At 36.2% G+C, this 23756-nt stretch overlaps 1 protein-coding gene across 1 annotated transcript in view; it reads right to left on the reverse strand.

Annotated features, from left to right (window-relative positions):
• Positions 1-23756, reverse strand: part of Alk (Anaplastic lymphoma kinase) — a 1114821-nt gene that overhangs the window by 36333 nt on the left and 1054732 nt on the right. Inside the window, exons 23-24 of the mRNA XM_067113483.1 lie at positions 8908-8998; positions 6481-6675 (exon numbers count right to left, since the gene is read on the reverse strand). Coding sequence (XP_066969584.1) covers positions 6481-6675; positions 8908-8998 — 286 coding nt within the window. The remainder of the gene's footprint in view (positions 1-6480; positions 6676-8907; positions 8999-23756) is intronic.

Here is a 23756-nt window from a genome sequence, read left to right on the forward strand (position 1 = left end):
AACATAAAAAGATGCCTTTGTTCAATTACAAATTTTAGCATAAGATTTCTAAATACAGCATTAATACTTCAAATTTTGCTGGCAAATAAATATACGTCTAGATTCTTTCTAAGTGGCAGGAGGTTCACCTAAACTATGATGACTGAACTACGAATTTCCTGGTGTACATTCAGTATAATATCAGTTTTTAAAGTGTGTAGGAAATATTTACGTATATCAGATGTTATAGCACATACGTTACATTAATCACGTAACAAAAGGAATGACTCTGGCAACCAATATGATGAACGAACTCAATTCCAAAAAAGACATTCTTTATTTTTATGGTCAATCAACGATAGCCGATATATTATAGGAAGTGCTATTTATTGCTGTCTGTCGCATGTAATGAAACTATGCTTCTAACAAAATAAAAAAAACCATATTTAACTGCTCCAAATCCCTCAAAAATGGGAGAATTTACCTAGTGATGTGACTGCAGTAGGACAACAAACTAACCTGACCTTACGCACTTTTCCAGAGAAAATATGACTTCACGGTTTGATTGGAACTCTTGGACAAGCCACATCCCTACGTAAACAATTTTATTGCTTCTTGTACAATCTCAAAGCCTGTTGCATTTGAATAGTTGTCAACGACACTGTTTGATAGTTAAATGGGCTGCAGGTCGGCTAAATTTTAACTGACTTTACACTCGAGCTGAAATTATTCCAAAATTTTCATATGAAGGAAAAGGAATAAAAACGAATTCTAGGGACATCAAACACTGATTCGAGGCTATTAAAAAAAATTTTGGCATCAGTCAAAAATTACTAGTGTTTCCGTATATTACTAATGGGCATTCATCAGATGTTATAATCTTTGCGGATTCCCTCAAGCTTAAGTATATTTTTCCCGTCCTTGATCTCTGTGACCTCCGATGACTGAACTCCAAAATATTTCTTACATTCTTACACAGAGACCTACAAGCTGAAAATGGAAAATAGAAAATATACAGAGAAACGAAAGGATGTTGTGGCCTCAGAAGTTATTAACGCAGAAGGCTGCCTGGGTGTATCTGTCATTTCAATCCTCACAAAACGTCCAACAATAAATGGCATTAAAACAAATATGAAAACCATGATTAGGCTCTACATAATTAGCAACGTTCGTTGACCTGTTATCGCGCACATAAAAAATATATTATTGCATATATTAGTATTGTGAGAGTTACCCACAGCACAACTCAGTGAAAAAGTAAAAATCTACAAAAGCGCGTGTCTTTGATAAATATCTTTTTATTTAGTGATTTTCCTAAGTCGTGCAATGGCCACATACTGTAAAAACGTTCTTTATGTTTTACATCTTCATGAAATATAATCATCTTTATACACCGCCCTTCTATAATACCATAGATGTATTCAACAATAACAAGAATAAAAATTCATCATAGAAATGTATGAGATGGTCTACTGGCCATATTGAAAAGATAAGCGCTGCAGAAATAGCTCGCCAGCAAACACGTAATTCATTCTCCCCACCTCTCTTTACTTCCCTCTGGTTGCCATTGAACGGACGAGGGATGCTATTGTAAGCGAAATTATTAATCACATATTCACGGAATATCTTCCATTTGTTTCTTTGTATCTCTGCCGCTCTTATGCGTCAAATACTGAAGAATAATTGGCTTTCAGCATCAGTATATTAATCACGAGATATATTACCATACAAGGCAATTGGCCAAGTAAACGTTTTACATTTCGTTTAAAAATCTACATTGTGATTGTATATGTATATTTAGTCAAAATTGGAACAGATGTTTAAAATAAAATAAAGTTGTAGTTTTCTTTAATAACATTTAAAGGTACATAATTGATAAGTTAAAAGAGGTGATATAAATGTCTCACAGACGTGACAAAGAATCTCCGACATTTCGGCAATGCTTTCATGTTGAGTTTCTCTCCCCTCAAAATATTTTTACACGTAACGAAACTTTTAAGAATTCAAAGTATGACTTTATTGGATGCTGAACCCGGAGACGCAGGCACGATGAAATATTGCCAATGAGATAAAGCTGTCCTTTTCTTAGAATATGTAAGACACAAGACGAGGAAAGGAACCGTGGTGGTTTGCAGAATTATTTTACCATAGCGTTTTCTTCAAAGAATCACACTGAAAGCAAATCCTAAATTTGAGAAGCATTTGCTTATAATAAAAAATTACAAGAAAACAATCCTAATCATCGGGAACTATGCAGTTCAAGAGTTCCTCTAATTATAAAAATTACTTTAGAAAAATAACATCAGCTATGTGCTGAACGGAATTCGAAAAGGAAATTTCTCCCCGACTCGAAAATGACGAAAGGAAAACAGTACAAAAGGAAACTGGAACAAAAATGTTTTATTACTTGTGGAAATATTTCTACAAATTGAGACAAGCCTTTACTCTTGAAGTACAGACTCGTGGAACGCTTTCTACAGCAAAACCTTTCCACACTTACTGTTATATATATATATATATATATATATATATATATATATATATATATATATATATATATATATATATATATATATATATATATATATATATATATATATAGTCGACCTACTTGTGAATGGACTCCAGCAACACCTAGTAATAAAAAAAAACCCATGAGGCTTGCTACCTCATTTCTAAAGATTTTCTGAGACCAAGTAGGCACTAAATTCCTAACGCCAAACAAGAAAAAGGCACATAGGAAGAAATATCTCTTATCCAGGAAATATTGAAAATGTTTTGTTTTTGTAAAAAAATTTGACAAGATGTATACATTCATACAAACAAACACCCATACACGCACACATATATGTGTATATATATCCGTAACAAACTTCTAAAATATAAAACAATTTCACTATTTACTGAACGGTGGCGCTCTGTCAGTAGTCACCAATTACGATATACAATGAGAGTTTTTATAACTTTTCTCTGGAAATTGTCCACGTAAGTGTCATCGACGATTTTACATGAGAGAATTTTATCATAATATTTTTCATGTTCCTGAAATCCCACTTGAACGCGAAAATTTTCATATACGATGTATGTGACACAATTTCCCTTCATTTTTACACTAAATTGAACCCATTACTTCTATTCCAGCCGATCACAGTATTATAATAATGAAATCTTCAAAAAGTAACTTCTGAAATAGGTCACATCAAAGCCTGTGTGATGATTTTGTTAAAATTAAATTTAAAGCCAACAAATTATGTGTCTGGCACTGATGAGTCATCCAAAATTAGCGGTTTGTTAAATTTATTTATAAAATTGCACCTAAGTTTACTTGCGAGTTAAATCCTGAGAGCATCTAGATACCGAAATCATTTCGTTCAATTTCTTTTCTTTTTTCGTACAACACTGACATCATTCTCAGCTAACAACAAATATGTATTTATAAACTGTTTGTCTGACCTATGATAAATACCTAAAATTTCTTTCATGTTTCATGAGAGAGAAAGACAGAGAGAGAGAGAGAAAGAGAGAGAGAAAGAGAATTTCAGTGGAATGTGAGAGGATTCTTTCAACTGCAAAGTGAGTTATATTTGGAGGGCCAGTAATTAATGCTACCGACTACATTCCCGGCAGATAGCACGTTTGAAAGCATCTGTACTTTTGTTTTCGACAAGTAATACCAATAAATTTTCACTTATTGCTTACAGAAAACAATTATTCATGATTCGTTGTGCTGAAACGTAAACATTTCCTACGATCGCTATTAATTAAAGCAAAATGAATGAAAATTCGTCCATCCTTGTGGCGTATCTTTTCAAACAGCGGTGAAAAGCGGGGACGAAATGAAACTGCATCAAGCAACATGAATTATTTCGAAGAGCGCCGAAGCATGCACGCAGGCTAAAAAAAGCCTTCAAAGGAGAGCTCGCATTTCAAAAAGAATTTCTAGGTTGACCTGAAGGTGTGGAAATATTCTGAGATATTATGTTTATATACAAACATTCACGCGCAAGCATACATACACACACACACACAGAAGAGAGAGTTATATTCAAAGAGCAAATAAAACACAAAAATGGAATGAATCATTTTTCTTTTATATGAGGACAGTTAATTTCCATTACAAATTTTCACGCATTTATTTTGAAACGAGTCCAACACTTCGAATATTTTCTGGAGTGTGTTGCAAAAATACGACAACTTTAGGATACTGAAGTGGCATGTTTGTTTCCGCCAACGTTTATTACAGTTGAGAGGAATGGCAGGGTTGTGGATTAGTTCCAAATTCACAAACACAAACTCGGGAAAACAAAGGGAATGTGAAAATCATGGCGAAAGGGGAGAATCTCAAGTCTTGTGCTCTGGTTTACGGAACAGAACTATATTTGATCCACATTTAAGGAAACTCCGTTGGGATATACCGGAATGCTGGCAGCATGGAAATTGGTAATGGAATCACAGACAAGAGCAAGAATTAAGGGGAAGGGAAAGGAACGCTGAGAAATTAAACGTCAAACTAAAATTTTTTTTTATTTCATCTGAGAGTACTACCTAGAAGAGTATTCCCTTTTGGAATAAAAATGTACCATTACGCTCAAACTTAAAATTACATGATATGAAATGTTTTATTCTGGGTTTAGGATAAAATAAGAAATCATCTAAGAATAATTTGTTGTCTTCAGGAATAAGTATACGAAAAGTCAGAATTGGTAAAGTGAGATATTTATTTTTATCCAGTTTTTAAGAAGGACAAGAAGCTATGTTTTCAACGTGATGTGGCCGCTGAAGTTTTTTTTTTTTTTTTTTTTTTTTTTTTTTTTTTTTTTTTTGAGACCGACCAAGCCAGTCCATTTTCATGCAAGGCTTGAAGGAGCTTCACGAAATCTTCCAAAGAAAGCCCAGCAAAAGTTCTGAGACCTCTTAAAGTCGAGTGATATTCACATCTCAACTTCAAGCACTCCAGAACTAGTATGTTTTTACATTCCCAAAACGAATGACCGGTGGAAAAATTCTGTAGTCGTAAGAACACACTTAGGTTGAGTGAAAGCAAAATACTAAGGTAGCTTTTGATACAGAAATACAAGGGGATCTACCATTTCATGGTGGAAAGACGACGGAAGGTTTGACAAGCAAAATTTTTTCTTGAAAAGGAGTCGGGGAGAAAGTGATCCGTTTTTTCTATAACTACACAGATCAATCGGAAAGAAAGGCTATTGTCATTCGATGATTGCAATACGTATAAAACTAAGGGGATACCATTCTTATATAAAATAAGAAAAATTATAAAACTGACAATTCTTATACATAAAAATTACAGCGACTATACTCTTCACAGATAATAATAACCTATTAGTAAATAAATTCATTCTTATGAGTTCTGGTAAGAATTCAGCAAGTAGGAACTGACTTTTCATAGCCAGGAGAGAGGTGGGATATTACTTTTAGAAGCGAAGTAGTAATGAAAAAAAGTCAGTTACTGTAATTACGCAGTGTTAGTAATCCTAATGAAATATTAAAAACCGCAGTATAATTATAGCCCTCTCCCGAAAAAAAGGAAGATAAACGATCGTGGCGATAAGTAACAACAACTTATTCAAGCCTTTTTAAATGTACATCTTAAACAAAAAGGATACAGTAACTTCAAATCTACGTGATAATAGGAATTACGAATACTTAATTCCATAACTTAATTATTTAGAAATTAAGCTTAAAATTTTGCACTCTAGAGTAAACCATAATGGAGAGTAACCACAATTCTATAAAACAGTAGAATTGTCTTTATTCACAATTCGCTTAAAATACTCCAATACTTATTCGTCCTTTATAATGACAGGGGAATCATTAGAATGTATTCTGTTTAGTAAAAATGCACCTTACTATATCAGCATTGTTACCTATTTCAATAATTTCAGGGCGCTGTTTTAATACATATAACGCTGAACTATTCGACAGACGAATTAAAACGATAAATATTTTCATAACTAACAACACTGCTCATATTCTACGTAATATTTATCCTAGAAGACAACAAATGCGGAAACTGAGCTAATTATCTAATCTATACGTGTTATGTATGATGTATGATCAAACTGCATTATTCTGAGAATTCGGTACTCCATTAAGTCTTGGTTATAGGGAAATAAATATAATTAAAGGGAAATATAAAACTTCACCTCTCATTGCCAGGTGCTCGTGAATCAATATGAGAATAAATGAAACGCGGGTAGCAGAGACCGTAGACTTTTAAATAAACGGTCACATACACGAGTTGAGATATTTCCATTTTCATGAACAAACTTTCTCTTAAATTTTTATTTGAGCAAATGACATGTTGATAAGTCTTAATTCTTCTAGTAAAAATAAATTACTGACTTAAAAAGCATATTTATAAAGGAAGCCACTGACTGGGAACGACATGGCGTACAAATGCTGAAGAGACACGACGAAAAAGGAAAATATCCAAGAAACTCCACAAAAACAAATGATCATGGTCACAGTAATACTCACAGGTTTAGGCCTGGCTTCTCTCAAGAAACTCTTGAGGTCTCCTCCCGATAGGAGCTCCAGAACGATGAAGCGAGGAAGAATGTCGAAGCAGACGCCGATGAAATGAACAATGTTGGGATGGTTGAACTTGGACATGATGAGAGCCTCCATCAGGAAGTCCATCTCCGCCTGGTTACTCGACATTTCTGGCAGGGTCTGATATGGGAAGAGAAATTAAAGGAACAATGGTAAAACAAGGTCACAGAACATCCACTACAAAGTTTATTAGCACAGCAAAAAATACTTGAATTCCGTTGTGAAATGTTTCCGTTGCAAACATTTAACTCGCAGTACTATAAAAGGAATAGGAAGCATCCACCAGTGAAAGAATTGAATATTTGCGATATTTCCGATATCCATCTAAAGTGCACGGATAGGAAAACCACCACGTAAATAAAACAACTAAGCGGACGTGTGTGTGTGTGTGTGTGTGTGTGTGTGTGTGTGAGAGAGAGAGAGAGACAGAGAGAGAGAATTTGTTTAAGTATACAAATATTCCATTAACTAAAATTAAACTACTGGAAAAGATAAAAGTTTGTAACAGGACTCGAGAAACTGCAACAAATATAATTAGATTAAAATTACAAGATTCCTTAACACCAACTGCGCCACCTGTCAAAACTGTCAGATGCAGAGGAGTGTAATTATTTAAAGTCAATGTAAATTTAAAATGAAAGTATTATTCTGAGTGTTTGACAAAACAATTTGAAAGTCATGATGTGTTCTTGTTTCAAGTAGCAACGAAAAATCATCCTCTTAATCCCTATGTTCCATTTTTTAACATAATTATAATAATATTGAAAAAGAAGAGTGAAAACAACCATTTTTTAACATAATTATAATAATATTGAAAACGAAGAGTGAAAACAACAATTATATGAGAAAGGAGATGACCAAAACGGAAAAAATCTACACCATGAAGGACGCAGGATATGCAGCTAGTGTTGAGCGAGGAACAATAGGAAGATTTAATGGCGTGCGAGACGGGAAAAGCATAATGGCTGCTTAATGAGGTAAATGCGAGGTTCAAAGGGCTCCCCCTCCTGTGACAAAGACTCGTACTTAGTGATGTCTGCAATTAGCGGCAGCAGGAGAAAATAAACGAGGTAGGGAACGACGGCCCCCAACCCCCAAGAAAAAAAAAATTGTCGTACAGAGATAATGGGCGAATGTTTTGATGGGAAAACGCTGAGAAATGAAAAATATAAAAGGACAGAGTGAAAAAGATATAAATAAAACAACGTTTATGAGTGCTTTTCGTGCCATTTTCCAACGTCTCACCTTTTTTTTCTACAAACTTAGGTGTATAGAGAAAATCTCAGTTTTTTTTCTACAAACTTAGGTGTACAGAGAAAATCTCACTTTTTTTTCTACAAACTTAGGTGTATAGAGAAAATCTCAATTTTTTTTCTACAAACTTATGTGTATAGAGAAAATCTCAATTTTTTTCTACAAACTTAGGTGTATAGAGAAAATCTCACTTTTTTTCTACAAACTTAGGTGTATAGAGAAAATCTCATTTTTTTCTACAAACAGGTGTATAGAGAAAATCTCACTTTTTTTTCTACAAACTTAAGGGCATAGAGAAAAGTTACCATTCTTCTTACACATTATTACATTAAGAATCATAGCATATATTGACAATGATAACGTAACCTGTCTGCGTTTGAAGGACTCAATGATAATGCAATATGACTGCCTTTGAAATAAGCTAAGTGTTTAACGTGAAAACCCTTGAAACCTCGTGATGCTCTTCTAATTTACGAGAAGAAAAATCATGAATGAGTTGCTGAGCCTAAAAGCTCCACGTAATTAAGGTCAAGTGTTTGAGCCCAAGTGAGGTTTGAGGAATCTTTATCTTTAAATAATAATTTTTATTCCGATTTAAACTCGTAATTTTTCAAAACACCGTAGGTTTACAATCTTATGTTATGGCTGAGTTAAATGCGTTGAATGTAAAGTGCTAAATGGAACTCTGTAAGCTATATAGGCTATGATAGAAATTAACTCTGAGGAAAAATAATATACATTCTGTAATTTCCCGCTTGATACAACATCTAATAATAATTCGAATAAAGGAGAAATGCTGCTCCAACTAAGGAAAGAACTAATTACGTGAACGTTTTCTGAAAAGACTACCATTTTTAAATATGAGCTTAGGGTAAGTTGCATTTCCTTCTTATTAAACGTTGTCCTAAAACATTTTTGAAATTTCTTTTATGTGGTGTATGTAATATTATCCACAGTAATACACATTAACAAAAAGAAACGGTTTTAATTTGGTCTCAGTATCCAAATTTCCACGTAGCCCTCCATTCTGAGAAAATTCCTTGGCATACTTTAAGCTAAGCAATTTCATAACACAACAACACAGGCGAACATTCTTACCTTGACAGCTACTGGCATCTCCACCGAGTCTCCAGCATAGTTTTTGAGGTATCCTTGATAAACTTCACCGAAAGCTCCTTGTCCAAGAGCCCTGTCAACAAAAAATAAAAACCTGATGAGGATCATTTCTACGCGTAATGCTCAAACTTTGAAGGATAATACAAAAGAAATAAATTATTGGATCAAATACAGAGGATCATAAAAACTGAGTTGAATGTTAAATGTCAGTAATAAACGAGAAGAGAATCTATTAGTTCTAGGTTTAAGAAATGTCTTAAATGTGTTAAGATAAAGAGCCACTAACACTGGTTTAAGTAGAATAGAATATACAATTTAGACCGAAGGCCAAACGCTGGGACCTATGAGGTCATTCAGTGCTGAAAGGGAAATCGAGAAAGGTTACACAGGTGTAACAGGAAGAAAGCCTCGCAATTGCACTATGAAACAATTGTTAGAAGGTGGTGGAAAGTAAGATGGAAGAAAGATTATGAATGGAGGTCAAGTAAAAAGAATGAAGGGGACTGCAGCTAAGGACGCTGTAAAGAACCTTGAGTAATGCCTACAGTGCACCACGCGTGAGGTACACTGACGGCACTAGGCGAGGATCACTGCTTTCAAGATCCTACGTAAATTTGCATCTCATTTTCCATTACAACTCCTTTTATTGCAACAATAATACACAGTTACAGACACCTAGAAGAAAAATAAATAATGCAAGCTGCTACGTCAAAGGAAAAGATTTCTGCTACCTGAGTCCCACTCTTAGTACTGGAATTCCTATCATAACGCATGGCTCTTAAAAAAATGCGACGTGAATTTGCTAACGGTTTTGGCGGCTATACAAAAACACAATGCCCCAGATGAATCAAGAATCTCTCAACAGTATGAATTATCATTTTTTATATGATTATTCATAAAATAAACTTCTGACAAGGATAGTAACAAAGATGACACCTCTACTCCTGCACTTTAAAAATGAAATGCAGTAAAAGCAGTAATGACAGTACAGAAACACCTGTATCCCTGTACCTTAAATATTAACTACAATAAATGCCAAGTCCGAAATAACAACATAAAATCTCTAATAAAAGAAGAAGCAAAGACTCATAAGAAATCTCCATATCTGGAAACAGAAGCATTGACAACAAAGTACTAAGAGACAAGGAACAAAACATAAATATAGCCAAGACTAGTAATACCTTAATTAACGACAACAACTGTGATTCCGATAAAGCAGAAGATATTTCGCACCCATAGTTAATTTATGTCAAATAAAAATTCTGATACTCCAAGTAAGGTGTTCGGTGGCCAGTTACAACTATACTGGTTCAACTTTTCTTTATCTTACCTGATGGCTGTAGGGCTTTATCCTGAAAGTAAACAGCTTACCTATGCACGTTCTTATACGATAATTACTAAGTGGTCTAGCTGAACAAATACAAGGGCGTAGGAATGGCTGTCCTGAGAAGCCCAATTAAACGAAATACTCTGTAATTCTGAAATCAACTTTATGGGATTTCTCTAAGAGTACTGTTGCTTGAATATTTTGGAACGCAGAACTGTATGAACATTAAAAAAAAATAAAAACAAGAGAAAATCACGCAATGAATTCGGGTGCGTCGATGAAATTCGCGGTAAACAGAACCGACGAGGGATTCGCCATTTTAAAGCCGTGCAGTAAAAGGTAATGGTTTGGTAAGGGCAGTGGGCCATGGCTCCGTGACTAGCGGCCAAATAGGAACCAGAATCACATTAGGAATTGGAATGCAAAAGCCGCCGAAAGGCAAGGCATTGCTGCAGATGCGGCTGGAGCAAGAACACCTGCTTTTAAAGTTTTTTTGGCCATCCGAAATCCGAGATGTTTAGTTATCGACTTGCGCAGAATCATTCCGATAGGGGTCTTATATTTTACACTTCTCTTCAGTTTGTGAGGAATCGAACGAAATATTTTACATTTCTCTTCTTCAGTTTGTGAGGAATCGAACGAACAACCAAGACTAAGGAAATAAAAACTGGGTTCAAATATAAAAGATACTGTGCTGAACTGAATTACATACTTTTATTTTCAAAACGAAAGCTGCTGAGTCATGGTGCAGTGAGAGAAAATAAGAAAATTTATTTTAAAACTCAGTCACATTTATCAAAAGAAGAGTTTACTTCTTGACACTTAGTGGTACTGGAGTTGACAAGATTAAATGAAATTTCTAGAGGAACTTACTTGAATGCAATCAACCCTAGTTTCTCTCTCACACACACACACACACACACACACACATATAAATATATATATATATATATATATATATATATATATATATATATATATATATATATATATATATATATATATATATATATATATGTGTGTGAGCGCATAGCAAGTGCGTAGAGAGGGAGGGGGGGGGATACCGTCAAAATATTGTCTGGATATTGATCCTGTTTCCAAGTTATTCATTCTGTTTATTCCAAAGACTCCATGCCAGCAAGATTGAAAAAAAATGCAACTAATTTGTAAGAAGAAAGAATGGGAGGAGCACCATTCTCATCCCAGTTTTATTACATTCTCATTCAAGTGAACCGAGAGGGTGAAACCATCAAGAGGACCTTTATGAGTCTTCCTCAACCCCATCACGACTTCCTTTTAGGAAATAACTGCATAATCATGGGACGGGTTCCCGGAGGAGTAGTCTTCTTTCAGGTGCCTTCAAAGGTATAAAGGTGTAGATCCTACGCAAGGAGAATTCAAAATCCAAGACATCCATTACCACTGACAAAGCTCTCTCTTAATGAGTGTCCCTTCGGGCCTGACCTTATCACGATGTGTTAGTCCCGTTCCCTTACACATTACCTCTGGAAAAAAAAGGGCAAACCAAATCTCATTCCTCTAAAGGGATTTGCCAAAATCGTGAAATTACTCGACCACGCAAAACATTACATCCCAAAACGGGAAAGTGAAATATGGGATAGAGGTTCTTCCGGCTGTCGTTTTTGGATAATCCAGGAAAGACCAAACACAATGCATTAATGGAATAAGTAGTTTACAAGGTTTAATATTCATAAAAACGTATACGCACGCTGGGAAAAACTACTTGCACATAATTAAGTCAGTCGGCATATAGACTCTAATCTCGTAGCACCTCAATTTACTCGTGCTTCATCCCAACTGACATAATTCTGGCAAAAAAAAAAAAAAAAAAAAAGCACTACTGCTGGAAGATGGTTAACGGTGCTTTGCCCAAACCAAATTTGTATTGTTTGAAGCTCAATTCTATCTAAGAAATGATTTATTAATAAATTTCCCAGGAGGAATATCTAAGGTTCGTTAGAAGTAAAAGAAGGTTTTAATATTAATAAAGGTAAGAAACAGACACGTCTAGCAAGAATAAACTTAATTCTATCTATACATATGCGAAGCTGGCTGAAAACATGCAGCATATATGGTGGCGTCGAAAGTTGAAACAAATGCCCCATATCATTTCACCATCACTTGCTCTTATTAAAGGCCAAAGCACGGGAATGACAAATAACACAGTTTCTTCACGCTGTAACTACCCATTCTGCTTTCCGGTTTCCTTTAAAGCTTTTCTCCCCCATCCCGGATATCTTCTTGCATCCCGCTTTTTTGGTGGTGGATTTTCTCAAGCCTCCTGATTACAGGCTTGAGTGCTCTCTTGCATGTTTCTTCACACCTGCCGTCCATCCACTTCTGTTGGCTTTGCTGTTGAAGGCCCCTTCAGTTCTTGTCTTCTGCTCTCATGCTTGCTCTTTTTTTCCTTTTTTTTCTCCATTTATACTTGATTTATGTTTTCTTCCCAGAAAGACGCTCTTTGATGCATCAGCGTTATATCCCAGGAGAATGTCTATGTCATCGACCATCCCTTCCTGGAGATTGTTTCAAAATATCTTGGACTCTATTTATATAACTATTTAAAGTTCACAATGATCATTTGTATCAAGAAGCCTTCCTGCATGCGTATTATATTAAAGCTGGAAATATTACCATGGTACGCTCCGTTAGTCGCCATTCTTTAAATTATTTCCTTATGAACCTCTCTCTCTCTCTCTCTCTCTCTCTCTCTCTCTCTCTCTCTCTCTCTCTCTCTCTCATTTGCTGTTCCTCTAAATATTGATATGAATAATTTTTCCCAACTCCAATCCGATTTCTTAATGCATACTTTAAGGTATAAGATCAATCGGTCATTCAGAGGTTGTATGTACCTAATCAAGCAGAATTTTATAATTTCATTTGGGAATGAGCAAGAAAATCTAATTCACTCAAAGAAGGCCATTACCTCTGGCGATACCAAGTCTCTTTTGCATTACATTTTCCAGAGAGACCACTTCACAATCACACCCAGTCCGTCTCCCTGCAGAATACTGGCAATACCATTAGCCCTTCTCAAATGAAACGGCTTTCCTTGTCATATTTAACCAGTATTTGTCTTTATGAAACTCTCCAGAAATTTTGTACTTCAAGAGACTGTCGTCGTTGAGACCTAACGACTGATCTCCTTATGCCGAAAAGGTTTATAGCGAGCGCGACTTTCACAAAATAATATTCTATTTTGTCACTGGATGATCATTCCAGCACTGACTTGCGCTCTTCTTACATATTCAAAAGGAATCTGTAATTCATGACTACATGAGAAACATATTTATCAATTTCATGGGCAAGTTGAACGTAGAGATAATTTTGGTATTGAAAAAAGTCTGTTTTTACAAAAATAAAAATATCATACAGAACTGCCCAATATCGCAGCGCCATCATTCCTCTTTTACCCATAACGATAAATAACTTGGCAAGTTTCAAATATTCATTATTTTATTTCATTCCACCTTCCTACCAAGCATTTGGTTCTACATTACGAACAAGTTTATGTTATGTTTTACTGTGTGTGTGTGTGTGTGTGTGTGTGTGTGTGTGTGTGTGTGTGTGTGTGTGTGAGAGAGAGAGAGAGAGAGAGAGAGAGAGAGAGAGAGAGAGAGAGAGAGAGAGAGAGAGAGAGAGAGAGAACACCATGTTGACAAAATCTCATAGCCCCAGACGGTTGTAAGGTTCCAGCAATCCACTTTAAGGATCGGATTACTCATGTAAGACCGCGTTAGCAGACCCTCCGATCTTCCAATTCCCTGGCCAAACTGAATTGCCTGGAAACCCAAAGAAGAGTTTTTTTTCTCTCTCTCTCACTCGGGTGGCAACGAATAATGACCTTTAAGCAGAAACCTTTCGCTATCTGCAGGTTTTTTCTTTTGGGAGATTCTGTTTGCAAATTACTTGCGTTGTAGCAGTTCCAAGTGAATAATATTTTCATTTTCGTATACTTAAAAGTCTTATAAGCATCTGTATTTTTCTCTGCTTTATTCAAGTATGGAAAAGGTACATGTAAACAAATATTAATGAGGAGACGAAGAACGTAAAGTCGAACGTGTTAAGTGCTCAAGTTTTAGAATGAGGAGTACAACGAAGATCGAGAAGAGACAAAAGAGAAATACTTAGACAAACAGACTGATAATGTTGACAAAGCCACGTATCCAGTGAAGGGCACAGGCGTTAGTGTGGATCCCAGAATTATTAATGAAATATCCAAAAGTAAAAAAGAAAGAGAGAAAAAATCTGTCAATAGGACGAACGGGTCAACAATAACGTAAGGAGAAGAGAGGAAACGTTGGGGGGAACATTTTTGTGAGATCACGGATAATTTATAAGGCAGATAATTACAAAGATATACCAGAGGATGAAGATCTGAACAGATATACTTATGAATAAATCACAGTTTTTGAGGTAGAATCAGTAATAAAAATAGATGGAAACCCCAAGTTATGATGAAATCACTGAAGAAATGGTCTTAGCTGATACTGAAATGACGCCTCGTTTACAGACTAGACTGTTTGCAGAATACTGGATGCAGGAAAAGGAACTTGATAACTATGAATCAGAAGTCATAGGAATGGTACAAATTAAACGTGACCAGACTGAACGTGGTAACTACAGAAACACTGCACATACGTCGGTTGCAGCCGGAGAAAGAAACTGATAAAAAGACTTGGAGACGAACAAGCTGTTTTCAGACAAGGCAGGATTTGCACAAATCGAGTATCCGTGTTAAAACATTGTGCAGAAGTGCGCGGAATTTAAAATTCCCTTCTCATGGCTGTTATTGATTATGAGAGAGCACTTGCGTCCACAGACCAATATTACGGAAGGTCTAGCATCACTGTGGCATTCTTGTTACGTATGTACAGCTAAATGAAATTAGTCGTGAAAGAAGCAGATGCCAGGTTTGTGTTCATGGGGGCTTGTCAAAGAAATCTGAAGTAAATAGTGGGGTACTACATGGGATTGTTATATCATCTTCGTTGTTTGCCCTTTTCATAGATTTTATAACAAAAAACAAAGGCAGGATATGGAAGAGAAGGTTTAGACTGGAGTACTGATAGAAAGTTTGACAGACGATGCTATTTAAATCAGCAAAACACTCTTAGATTTGCAAAGCTTACTAACAGAATGCTTTATACATTAACAGAGATAGTACTCTAAATAAATCTAAAGGAAAAGAAAAACAGAAGTAATGAGGGCAGAGTATGCACATAGGGGCGAAGTAATACTGGATGGAGAAATGATTGAGACGGAATCTTTCAAATACTCTGGAACAAAGATATTTAATACAAGCTCTTTAGGTGTTTTTAGGTGCAAGACCTAAAAAAGACAAATCAAGCAGTAAGCAGGCTGAATGGGATTTGGAAATCAAACAGACTGAAACTGCATATAGTAACAACATTATGCATAAGTCCAATACTACTTGTATTGCTACACAGACATGGATTACGATAACAGTGAAACCATATCTATACGATTTTTTCGATTCGAAAATAAAGCTTTAAGAAGACTATTTGGAGTCACATCGCAGGATCGAGTTAGAAATAATATCTTAAGGGAAATTATGTTAGTTCCATAAACAAATGAGATAATGATGAAATTGAGATGGAGATGGCTTGGACCTGTCCTTCTCACAGTCCCTGGGAGAAAAGTACGTGACAGTGTCAGGTGGGCTCAGGTGCGTATCAAAAGAGCCGGAAGACCCAGACCAACTGTCACACAACACTCTTTATCCTTTCCCAGGGAAGCTCTTGCATGATAAGCAATGTTACCCTGATGTTTTTACTTTGCATGCGAGTCAGGAGAAGGGAAGCTGTAAATGAGTGGAGATTTGCAGAAAACAGCAAAGGAAAGACAGGAGTGGTGAAATTTCAAAGGGGTTCTTTGCGTCACGCGACGTCGGAGGCGATGATATTGACTTAAATTTTTAAACCTTAGTTTTCATTTAGTTTGTTTCTTTGGTGCAGAGTCGCACGCACTCGGTTAGAACGGGCGAGTAATGGTTTTGTGGTGGGAGTGATGAGGAGGGAGCGGGGCTGGGGCCGGGTTTTGTTTCTTTGTTGATTAATGGGACTTACTCTTTCCCTTTAATGCTTCTCGATTTTAACCTCATCATCCGTCCACATTCCACCCACTAACTCTCACTCCCACTACTTGGTTCTTTGTGTCCCGCTAATACTACCGATATGATATGGCGGGGGGGGGGGGTGTTTTGACGCCTTTGCCGAGATCTGTCTTGAAGATTAGCTGTAGAGAAGGGATGAAAACCTAACACATATCAACGAAAATGAGTGATTTAGGGCGAATGAAACAGAAAGATGTAGCTGGGTAGGTCTGAACAAAGTCTGGTCAAGAGAGAATTTACGAAAAAGAAAGGATACATGCTTCCTAATCTAAATGAAATTCTAGTCAAGGCCAGAAACTACTGGAAAAATCCTGAAAGTGAAACGTAAAAAAAAAAATATATATATATTTATATGGAACATTTAAAAAAGCCGTTTTCTAAGTGCAAGCCAAACAAAGAATGGTAACCTCTGACGTTTCTGCAACATACAAAGAATAAAAAATACGAGCTACAAAGTAAAAAAAAAATGCTGGCATCTGAAAAACGTAAAACAGTTTTAGCCATCAAACGTTTATTTAATCATTTTTAACATGCCATTAAATTTCTATTCTTATTCAGAACCTGATTTCTTCAAGGGAATATATACAAATAATGGCAATTCAAGTTGACAATTACTACACGGCTTAAGTCACAAGGGTGACACTACTGAACATATTACTATCAGACAGTGCATAAATACAGTTTGCGTACATCACCCTCGCTTTCATGTACTGGCACAGAAGCGTATCCTGCACGAAAATAACTCTAAAACATTCTAAAACACATATCTACATAGTTCAGAAATTCCTCAAAAGTTTAGCACTGATAATACGACTGACCAAGTGCACGGCATCACATTGCAATCAAACTCAAACATTTTCCTAGAGATCCGACGATCCAAAAGCATCAGGTAAACGCCAAACTGCTGCTTTTCAGAAGCAGACGTGAAAGGTCAAGGGTGATCATACCTAACCAAGCAAAAATAACTCATACAGAGAACACAAAGGAAATAGTAATGAGTACAAAGAAAATACATCGAACCGCGAGTGTCACTGACAAATGAAACATTTAGGGTGCTGACGAAATCTGAACCTCACAAAGCTAAAGGGATGTTTACAAAGAGAACAGATACCTGACAGAAAAAAATACTTGCCCAATAGCTAGGATAAAACATAAAAGGGATAGATGAGAGAAAAAACAGATAAAATAAGACCACTATCATGGGAATTTAAAGCGTACAAAGGATAAATGAAGGATTAACGTATCCATATCGATTGAAGTATGTTGCAAAGTAAAAACAAAAGTAAAGCAAACGAAGGCAAGGATGGAAAAATGGAAACGGAAATAAACAAGTACAAGAGACGTAAAACATTAAAAAATATAAGGAAATGTAAGGACCTGAGCAGCATGAAAAGAAAAATGAAGTACGAACAATTCATACAAAAAGAACCAGAAACACCTGGAAGAGAAAGGGAGGATAACGCTTCATACAATAAATATAAACAAAATGAACTACTTTTGATATATTCGTGCAGCATATTAAAAATAAAAGTAAAAATCACACTCAAAGGCAATTCCAGGATTAATCACCGCAAGAAGATGCTTAAATACTAAGAAACAGGTGGTCACACTAAACCTGATGTTCTCGAGCTTACAGGACGTGGCAAGATTCATCACGATATATTCAGAATTTAGTTTTCTTCCTAAAAGATCTCAGCGACATCAAAATCTGGCGGCAGATGTTACTTTCAAAATACCTCCTTACAGAATCTTAAATATTGCAATTCCGATTTTTCCCAAACTAGAATGGTTGCTTGCGGATCTCGATTTGTCGGTGGGAGACGAGGGCATATGATATGTACTGTAAGTCTCATACGCAAAGTCTGTCTCCTAACAAACTAGTAATCATTGCTGTTTAACACATTACTCGGAGGTGAAGGCTCGTAGCTTCTGGCTTTTGTTTTTGAGAAGCCCTTGGCATAAAGACTTATCCTACCTCTCGAAAGTAAACTCTCGCTAAAAACTTTATTTCCCTAAGTATACTGACTCACAATATATTTGGTTGAAAGGACAGTGTTTTTCTTGGTTTTCCAACAAAAGGGCAACAGCAGTTTGTGCTACTGAGGGGGATTCGATAACAGCGCCAATTATTCTTGAAATATAGCGTGATCATATGCAACGCTGCGTTCTGGTGTCAGTGGTATGCAATAATTTACAGGGGGAGATGTTGATTTCCTATTGCGAAGGTTCAAGAAATATAATTTTATTTCGTTGTCTATTTACCAATATTGAGAATCTGTTGGCGGTAGTGCTAAATTGTCCACATCAGTAGTCTTTCGAAGCAAAACTGTATGAATCGAGTGAAAATTTGGTGTATTTGAGTACGTCTGTTCTCAATATATGTTACTGCAATATCTCCACGATTTCCAATGGTACCAGTTAATTCTGGATTGTCCTTTCATAACATTTAAAGTTTATGAGAGCTCTTGCATGCTTAATGATGCAAAAGGAAATATCTAAAACCTAATTTCTGTCAAGTCATCTGTAGCATTTCTGGAAGAAAAAACCAGACAAAAGGATAAATCCTACGCAACATTCTTCTTTCTTGGAAAAGAAATCATTTGGAGGATAAGGGCTTAAGAGGAGAGGAACAATGGGGCTTCCTAATTGTGTCTTCCAGTTCCTCCCCAAAATTCTTTTTCATTTCGTACTTGTTTCCAGAAAGGGAAAATTACAAGAACAGCAAAACAGTGGTCTCTGAACACCGAGGGAAGACCATGGATACAAAACTGATAAATGGGAAACGATAAAACTATGGGAAAGCAAGCGTTTATATATAGTATATATAATGAATTGCTAAACACTTCCTAAATATAATATATATATATATATATATATATATATATATATATATATATATATATATATATATATATATATATATAATTCCATCCATTGTAATGGCAAAGTTATAAAGCAGACGAACCAATACCCTGAAGAGTAATGAAAACTAATGCGCTTAATGCAACTATTCAGAGGCGCCAAGCGCTCCCGAGCAAGCAATCGGCCAAGGTTTGGAACCGAAAAAATAGCACGCCATCACTCGGTAATAAACAGGTGGGTGCACTCATCAAAATAATTAAGTCCACAAAATACGCTCATGACGGGTCTCAATCAGCATAAATAGGGAAATAAGCTGCTAGAGATGCAGAGGAAAACGTGAATGTAACGCTTAATTACACGTTAATGGATCCCTCAAAATATCTAGGGAACGGCCGCGGATTTCCCTGCCTTTTACTCTTTTTTTTTAATTCGCATTTCTTGTTTTCGGGTGTCTTCAACTTTAAAAGACGATTAATCGAAAGGTCTCTGGTTCAACCTCTCTCTCTCTCTCTCTCTCTCTCTCTCTCTCTCTCTTTGTGCTCTATCCGCGCTTCATGTACACCGCAACAATCCCTTCCCACAGCTCCGCACTCATAAAGAGAAAACACCTTCGTAACAGGATCCCTAATATCCACGTGATTTAAGGAAGACCCCCAAAAGGGAGATCTGGGGACGCATTTCATAATTCAGCTGAAAATGTTGCGGTTCCCAGCTGGTTAAAAGGTACCGTTAATCAAAACGATCGATTTCCAATGGCGAACCAGTATCCTATCCAGATGCCCGAAGTTTACTGTTCAATAAATTAGAAATGGGAGTAATACCGTCAGCTCTGAGGAAATGATTTTGGATTTCATAACCATAATGGAGGGCTGATCTGAACAAGCGTCTCATGTGTAAACATGACTGCTTCATTACCATAAGGTAGTGTTCTTTCGCTTGCAGTTGCTTTTGATATAAAATGCTGGAGAGATAATGATGTAAAGAATTGGCCTTCTTTTGCAGTATGAATTTAATAGAGTACAAAGTATATATAATGCTCCCGGCTTTCTCACTTTTATTTCTCGTATCATCTACGAGAAACAGACATGATAAGGGATACCTTAATTTTCCATTACAGCAAAAACGCAGTGTGGGGAAAGTGTTCGGGGAACTGACCTTTTCCGATAAAATAACACCCATTAAGCGTACATATTTACCAACGCTGTTTCAAGTCATCAACTGACAGTATTTAAGGAGTTAAGGAAAGGACTGACGATACAGTCCTATCTGTCCTTCACCAACAGATATCCCAAGAGACCTTTGTGTGATTCATTGAGACAACGAAGGCCAAAGAGATGCAACACATCAGACTCCTAAATTATAAACTGCAACAGCATAGGCAGACACATTTTCCCAGCCGACATCGAACGAGCGAAATATTTCAAAACTCACCCAAAACACACTACCGCCAACTGCGTTCCTTTCAACCCTGGAAGCGCTTCAACCTATCAGTCAGACGCAAGAGAGACCAAAATATCAACCAGGGAAATCCTACAAAAGGAAACCCAACACTTTCTTTTGACTTATTCAGAATTTCGTTCCGAATTTTGCTGAAAGGGCATCGATCTTTCACATCAGAAAGAAGGCCAATTGGCGAAGATACCTTTCAACACAATTGGAAGAATTATGCCAGAAGAAACTTCAAAAGCAGAATATTCCTGTCAGAAGTTTTTTAGTTTCTGATGTGACTCGTAAAAAAGATGAAAAAAGAACGAAAAGAGCTGTTTCGATGACAGCGGAACGTCATTTCGGCAATGTTTCTGAAGCGACAAGAAAGTAATGAAATTGATCGAGGCAAATGGAACCTTAAACGAAATTTACGAACAGCGTTCAAGGCACGTATTCGTTACTGATTCATACCAGTATTACTGAAATTAAATAAATAATAAGCACTCAGATTTGTGAGTTTATACGCGAACGAACACGAATGCGTATAGTAGGAGCAAACACTCACGCACGGAGCCTTTGCTTTAATCAACCTCTGACCTTTTGAGTTTCATATTCATTGATCGCTCAACCGTACCAAAACAACTCCAGCATTACGGCCAAAAGAGATAGGACAAAAAATTGAACAACGAAGGAATGGCAAAAAAAAAAAAGAGGGAATCATTAAAACCAAGTAATTTGTGAAGAGCATGCGATACTCCAACTTCCAGACAAATTTACAAAATTATACGATTCAACAACACATTACCATTTGAGGAAAAAATCACAATTAAATGCAGGGGGAATGGAAAACGACACGACGACTGAAAATCAATTTCATACCGACCAAACAATCTCTGCAGAGCCCTCGGGGAAATGAACCGAAACGGGACATGGCTGTTCGTTACAGGAAACGGCACGGGCATGGAGGGCCTCTTATTCCATAAGGTAATCGTATCAACGATTTACATCTGAATAAAAGATTGAACGCCGAAAGCACTGGAGAGCAAGTCTACGCTGAATGGTGATCACGTTATTGCGCGGCCTTCCATTTGACTTGTTTATATGACCTGCAGCCTATCTGTGATTTATTTCCCTTTCTTTGTTAATATATAATGTAGCAGTTTTTTATACTGTCTTCATATATTTGTCATATAATATTTAGTTATGTATATATGCAAAAAGTAAAGATGAGATCGTTCGTCGCCGGCATTTGCCTGTTTCTCCCTTTCTGCATCTCACACACATACAAACACACACACAGACACACACACAGAGAAACGCACGCAAGCACGCGCGCGCGCACACACACACACGCACACGCATGCACATACACAATATATATATATATATATATATATATATATATATATATATATATATATATATATATTTATATAAATAATACATACGTTCATCGTTACTGCTCCTATATATACATAACTACATATCATATAGTAAATATATGAACACCCTATAAAAACCGGATACATTATATCTTAACATACAAGAGGAAATAAACCACAACTTTTCGGCCAACGCACACTGGCGTACTAGTGGTTTGTTTCCTTTTCTTTAATTATTTTACTGCCCCTTTTAAGACAAAGGAAAAGGCCACCACAGTATCGAATGTGGCTGCAGCACTGTCATTATCGTGGAAATTTTGCTTCTTATTAAAATCTTCATTATACAGTCTAAAAATCAAGTCATTCGACAAAGTCTGTTGTTATTATTACTATTCTCTCCACCATTATCCTGACACTTGAGCTTTAACTATTAAAAATTACTTCAGAATCATTCCAGTTGATATGGGAGATCTTGACTTAAGTACGATAGATAGGTCCATCGTTCTCAGCATGTTATATGATAAGCTCCTCTGTGTTCATTTGTTATTTGTTACTATCGCAATCTACGCCAAGAATAATTGTTACTGTCAAGATGGGCGCTGTTATAATCAGTAACAATTGTTTCGTTTTTTTTATATATGAAAATTACATTTACTTGGTCCTTATAGTTTTCATTAACCGTGTTATTATTCATGTTTTGTAAATTAAGGTACAGCAGCTTCTAAATTCTTTTTTTTTTTTAGGCGAATATTTGACGCTTTCATGTAAAAAATACTGGCATGATTTTAAGACAGCTTCTTTTATATGCTCAAAATCCATAGCATTTTACTCTGGATCGCATATCTTAAGCGACTTAAGAGTAAAATGTACCAAAACAATTTGCTTTATTTCCTCAATAAGCCAAGAATAGTTAATTTTCCATAAACTGTAAATTTGAAACTAAAACCCCAATGTTGTAATAGGTTCCTCCTTGTCAACTATATTTGCTAATTTATGTATGGAATCTGTAGAAATTGAAATGCTCTTTAATTGTGATCCGATTTTGTTCGAAGCCGCTTATTTGGTTGAGATACGTCGACATAGTCATATTCCTTAAGGGAACCAAATTGATTTTGATAAATTTTTAAAATATATATCAAAAACGTTTTATCCTCCCTTCAGTTCAGTGTTGGATATCAAACAGATAAGTTTCCCCTTTTCGGATGTCGTAGTACAACGCGATCCGATTTCGCTTTTTATCATCTCGTCTGTCGAACCTTGATGCTGGCCTTCTCCTTCTCCTTCCCTGTCACAAATATTTGGAGTGCTTCATCTTTTGTCGTCCTTCTCGGGATGCTTAAATCTAAAGCGACAGGTCTGACCTGTATCCCACTCCTTTATTTTTATTTATCGCTCTCTCTCTCTCTCTCTCTAAAGTTGACAGTTCACTACCCATTTTGAGCGTCATCCATTTCTTACAGATTATCATAAAGTCCTTTATTTGTTTTTGCTTAGATAAGTTCCCTGAAGCCTTATACTTTCTTATAGTAACTTGGGAATCAAACTGTTTCTTTTTCTGCGGGTACTACTTCGTCCCTTGACAGAAGCCAAACTAATCAGAGTTCCCAGAAAATTAGTAATACATGACTTTTTTCCCGTTCGATATGCAGTTATTTTGCTTATTCGGGATGAAAAC

Source organism: Macrobrachium rosenbergii, chromosome 12 (assembly GCF_040412425.1).
Source record: "Macrobrachium rosenbergii isolate ZJJX-2024 chromosome 12, ASM4041242v1, whole genome shotgun sequence".
Classification (NCBI taxonomy): domain Eukaryota; kingdom Metazoa; phylum Arthropoda; class Malacostraca; order Decapoda; family Palaemonidae; genus Macrobrachium; species Macrobrachium rosenbergii.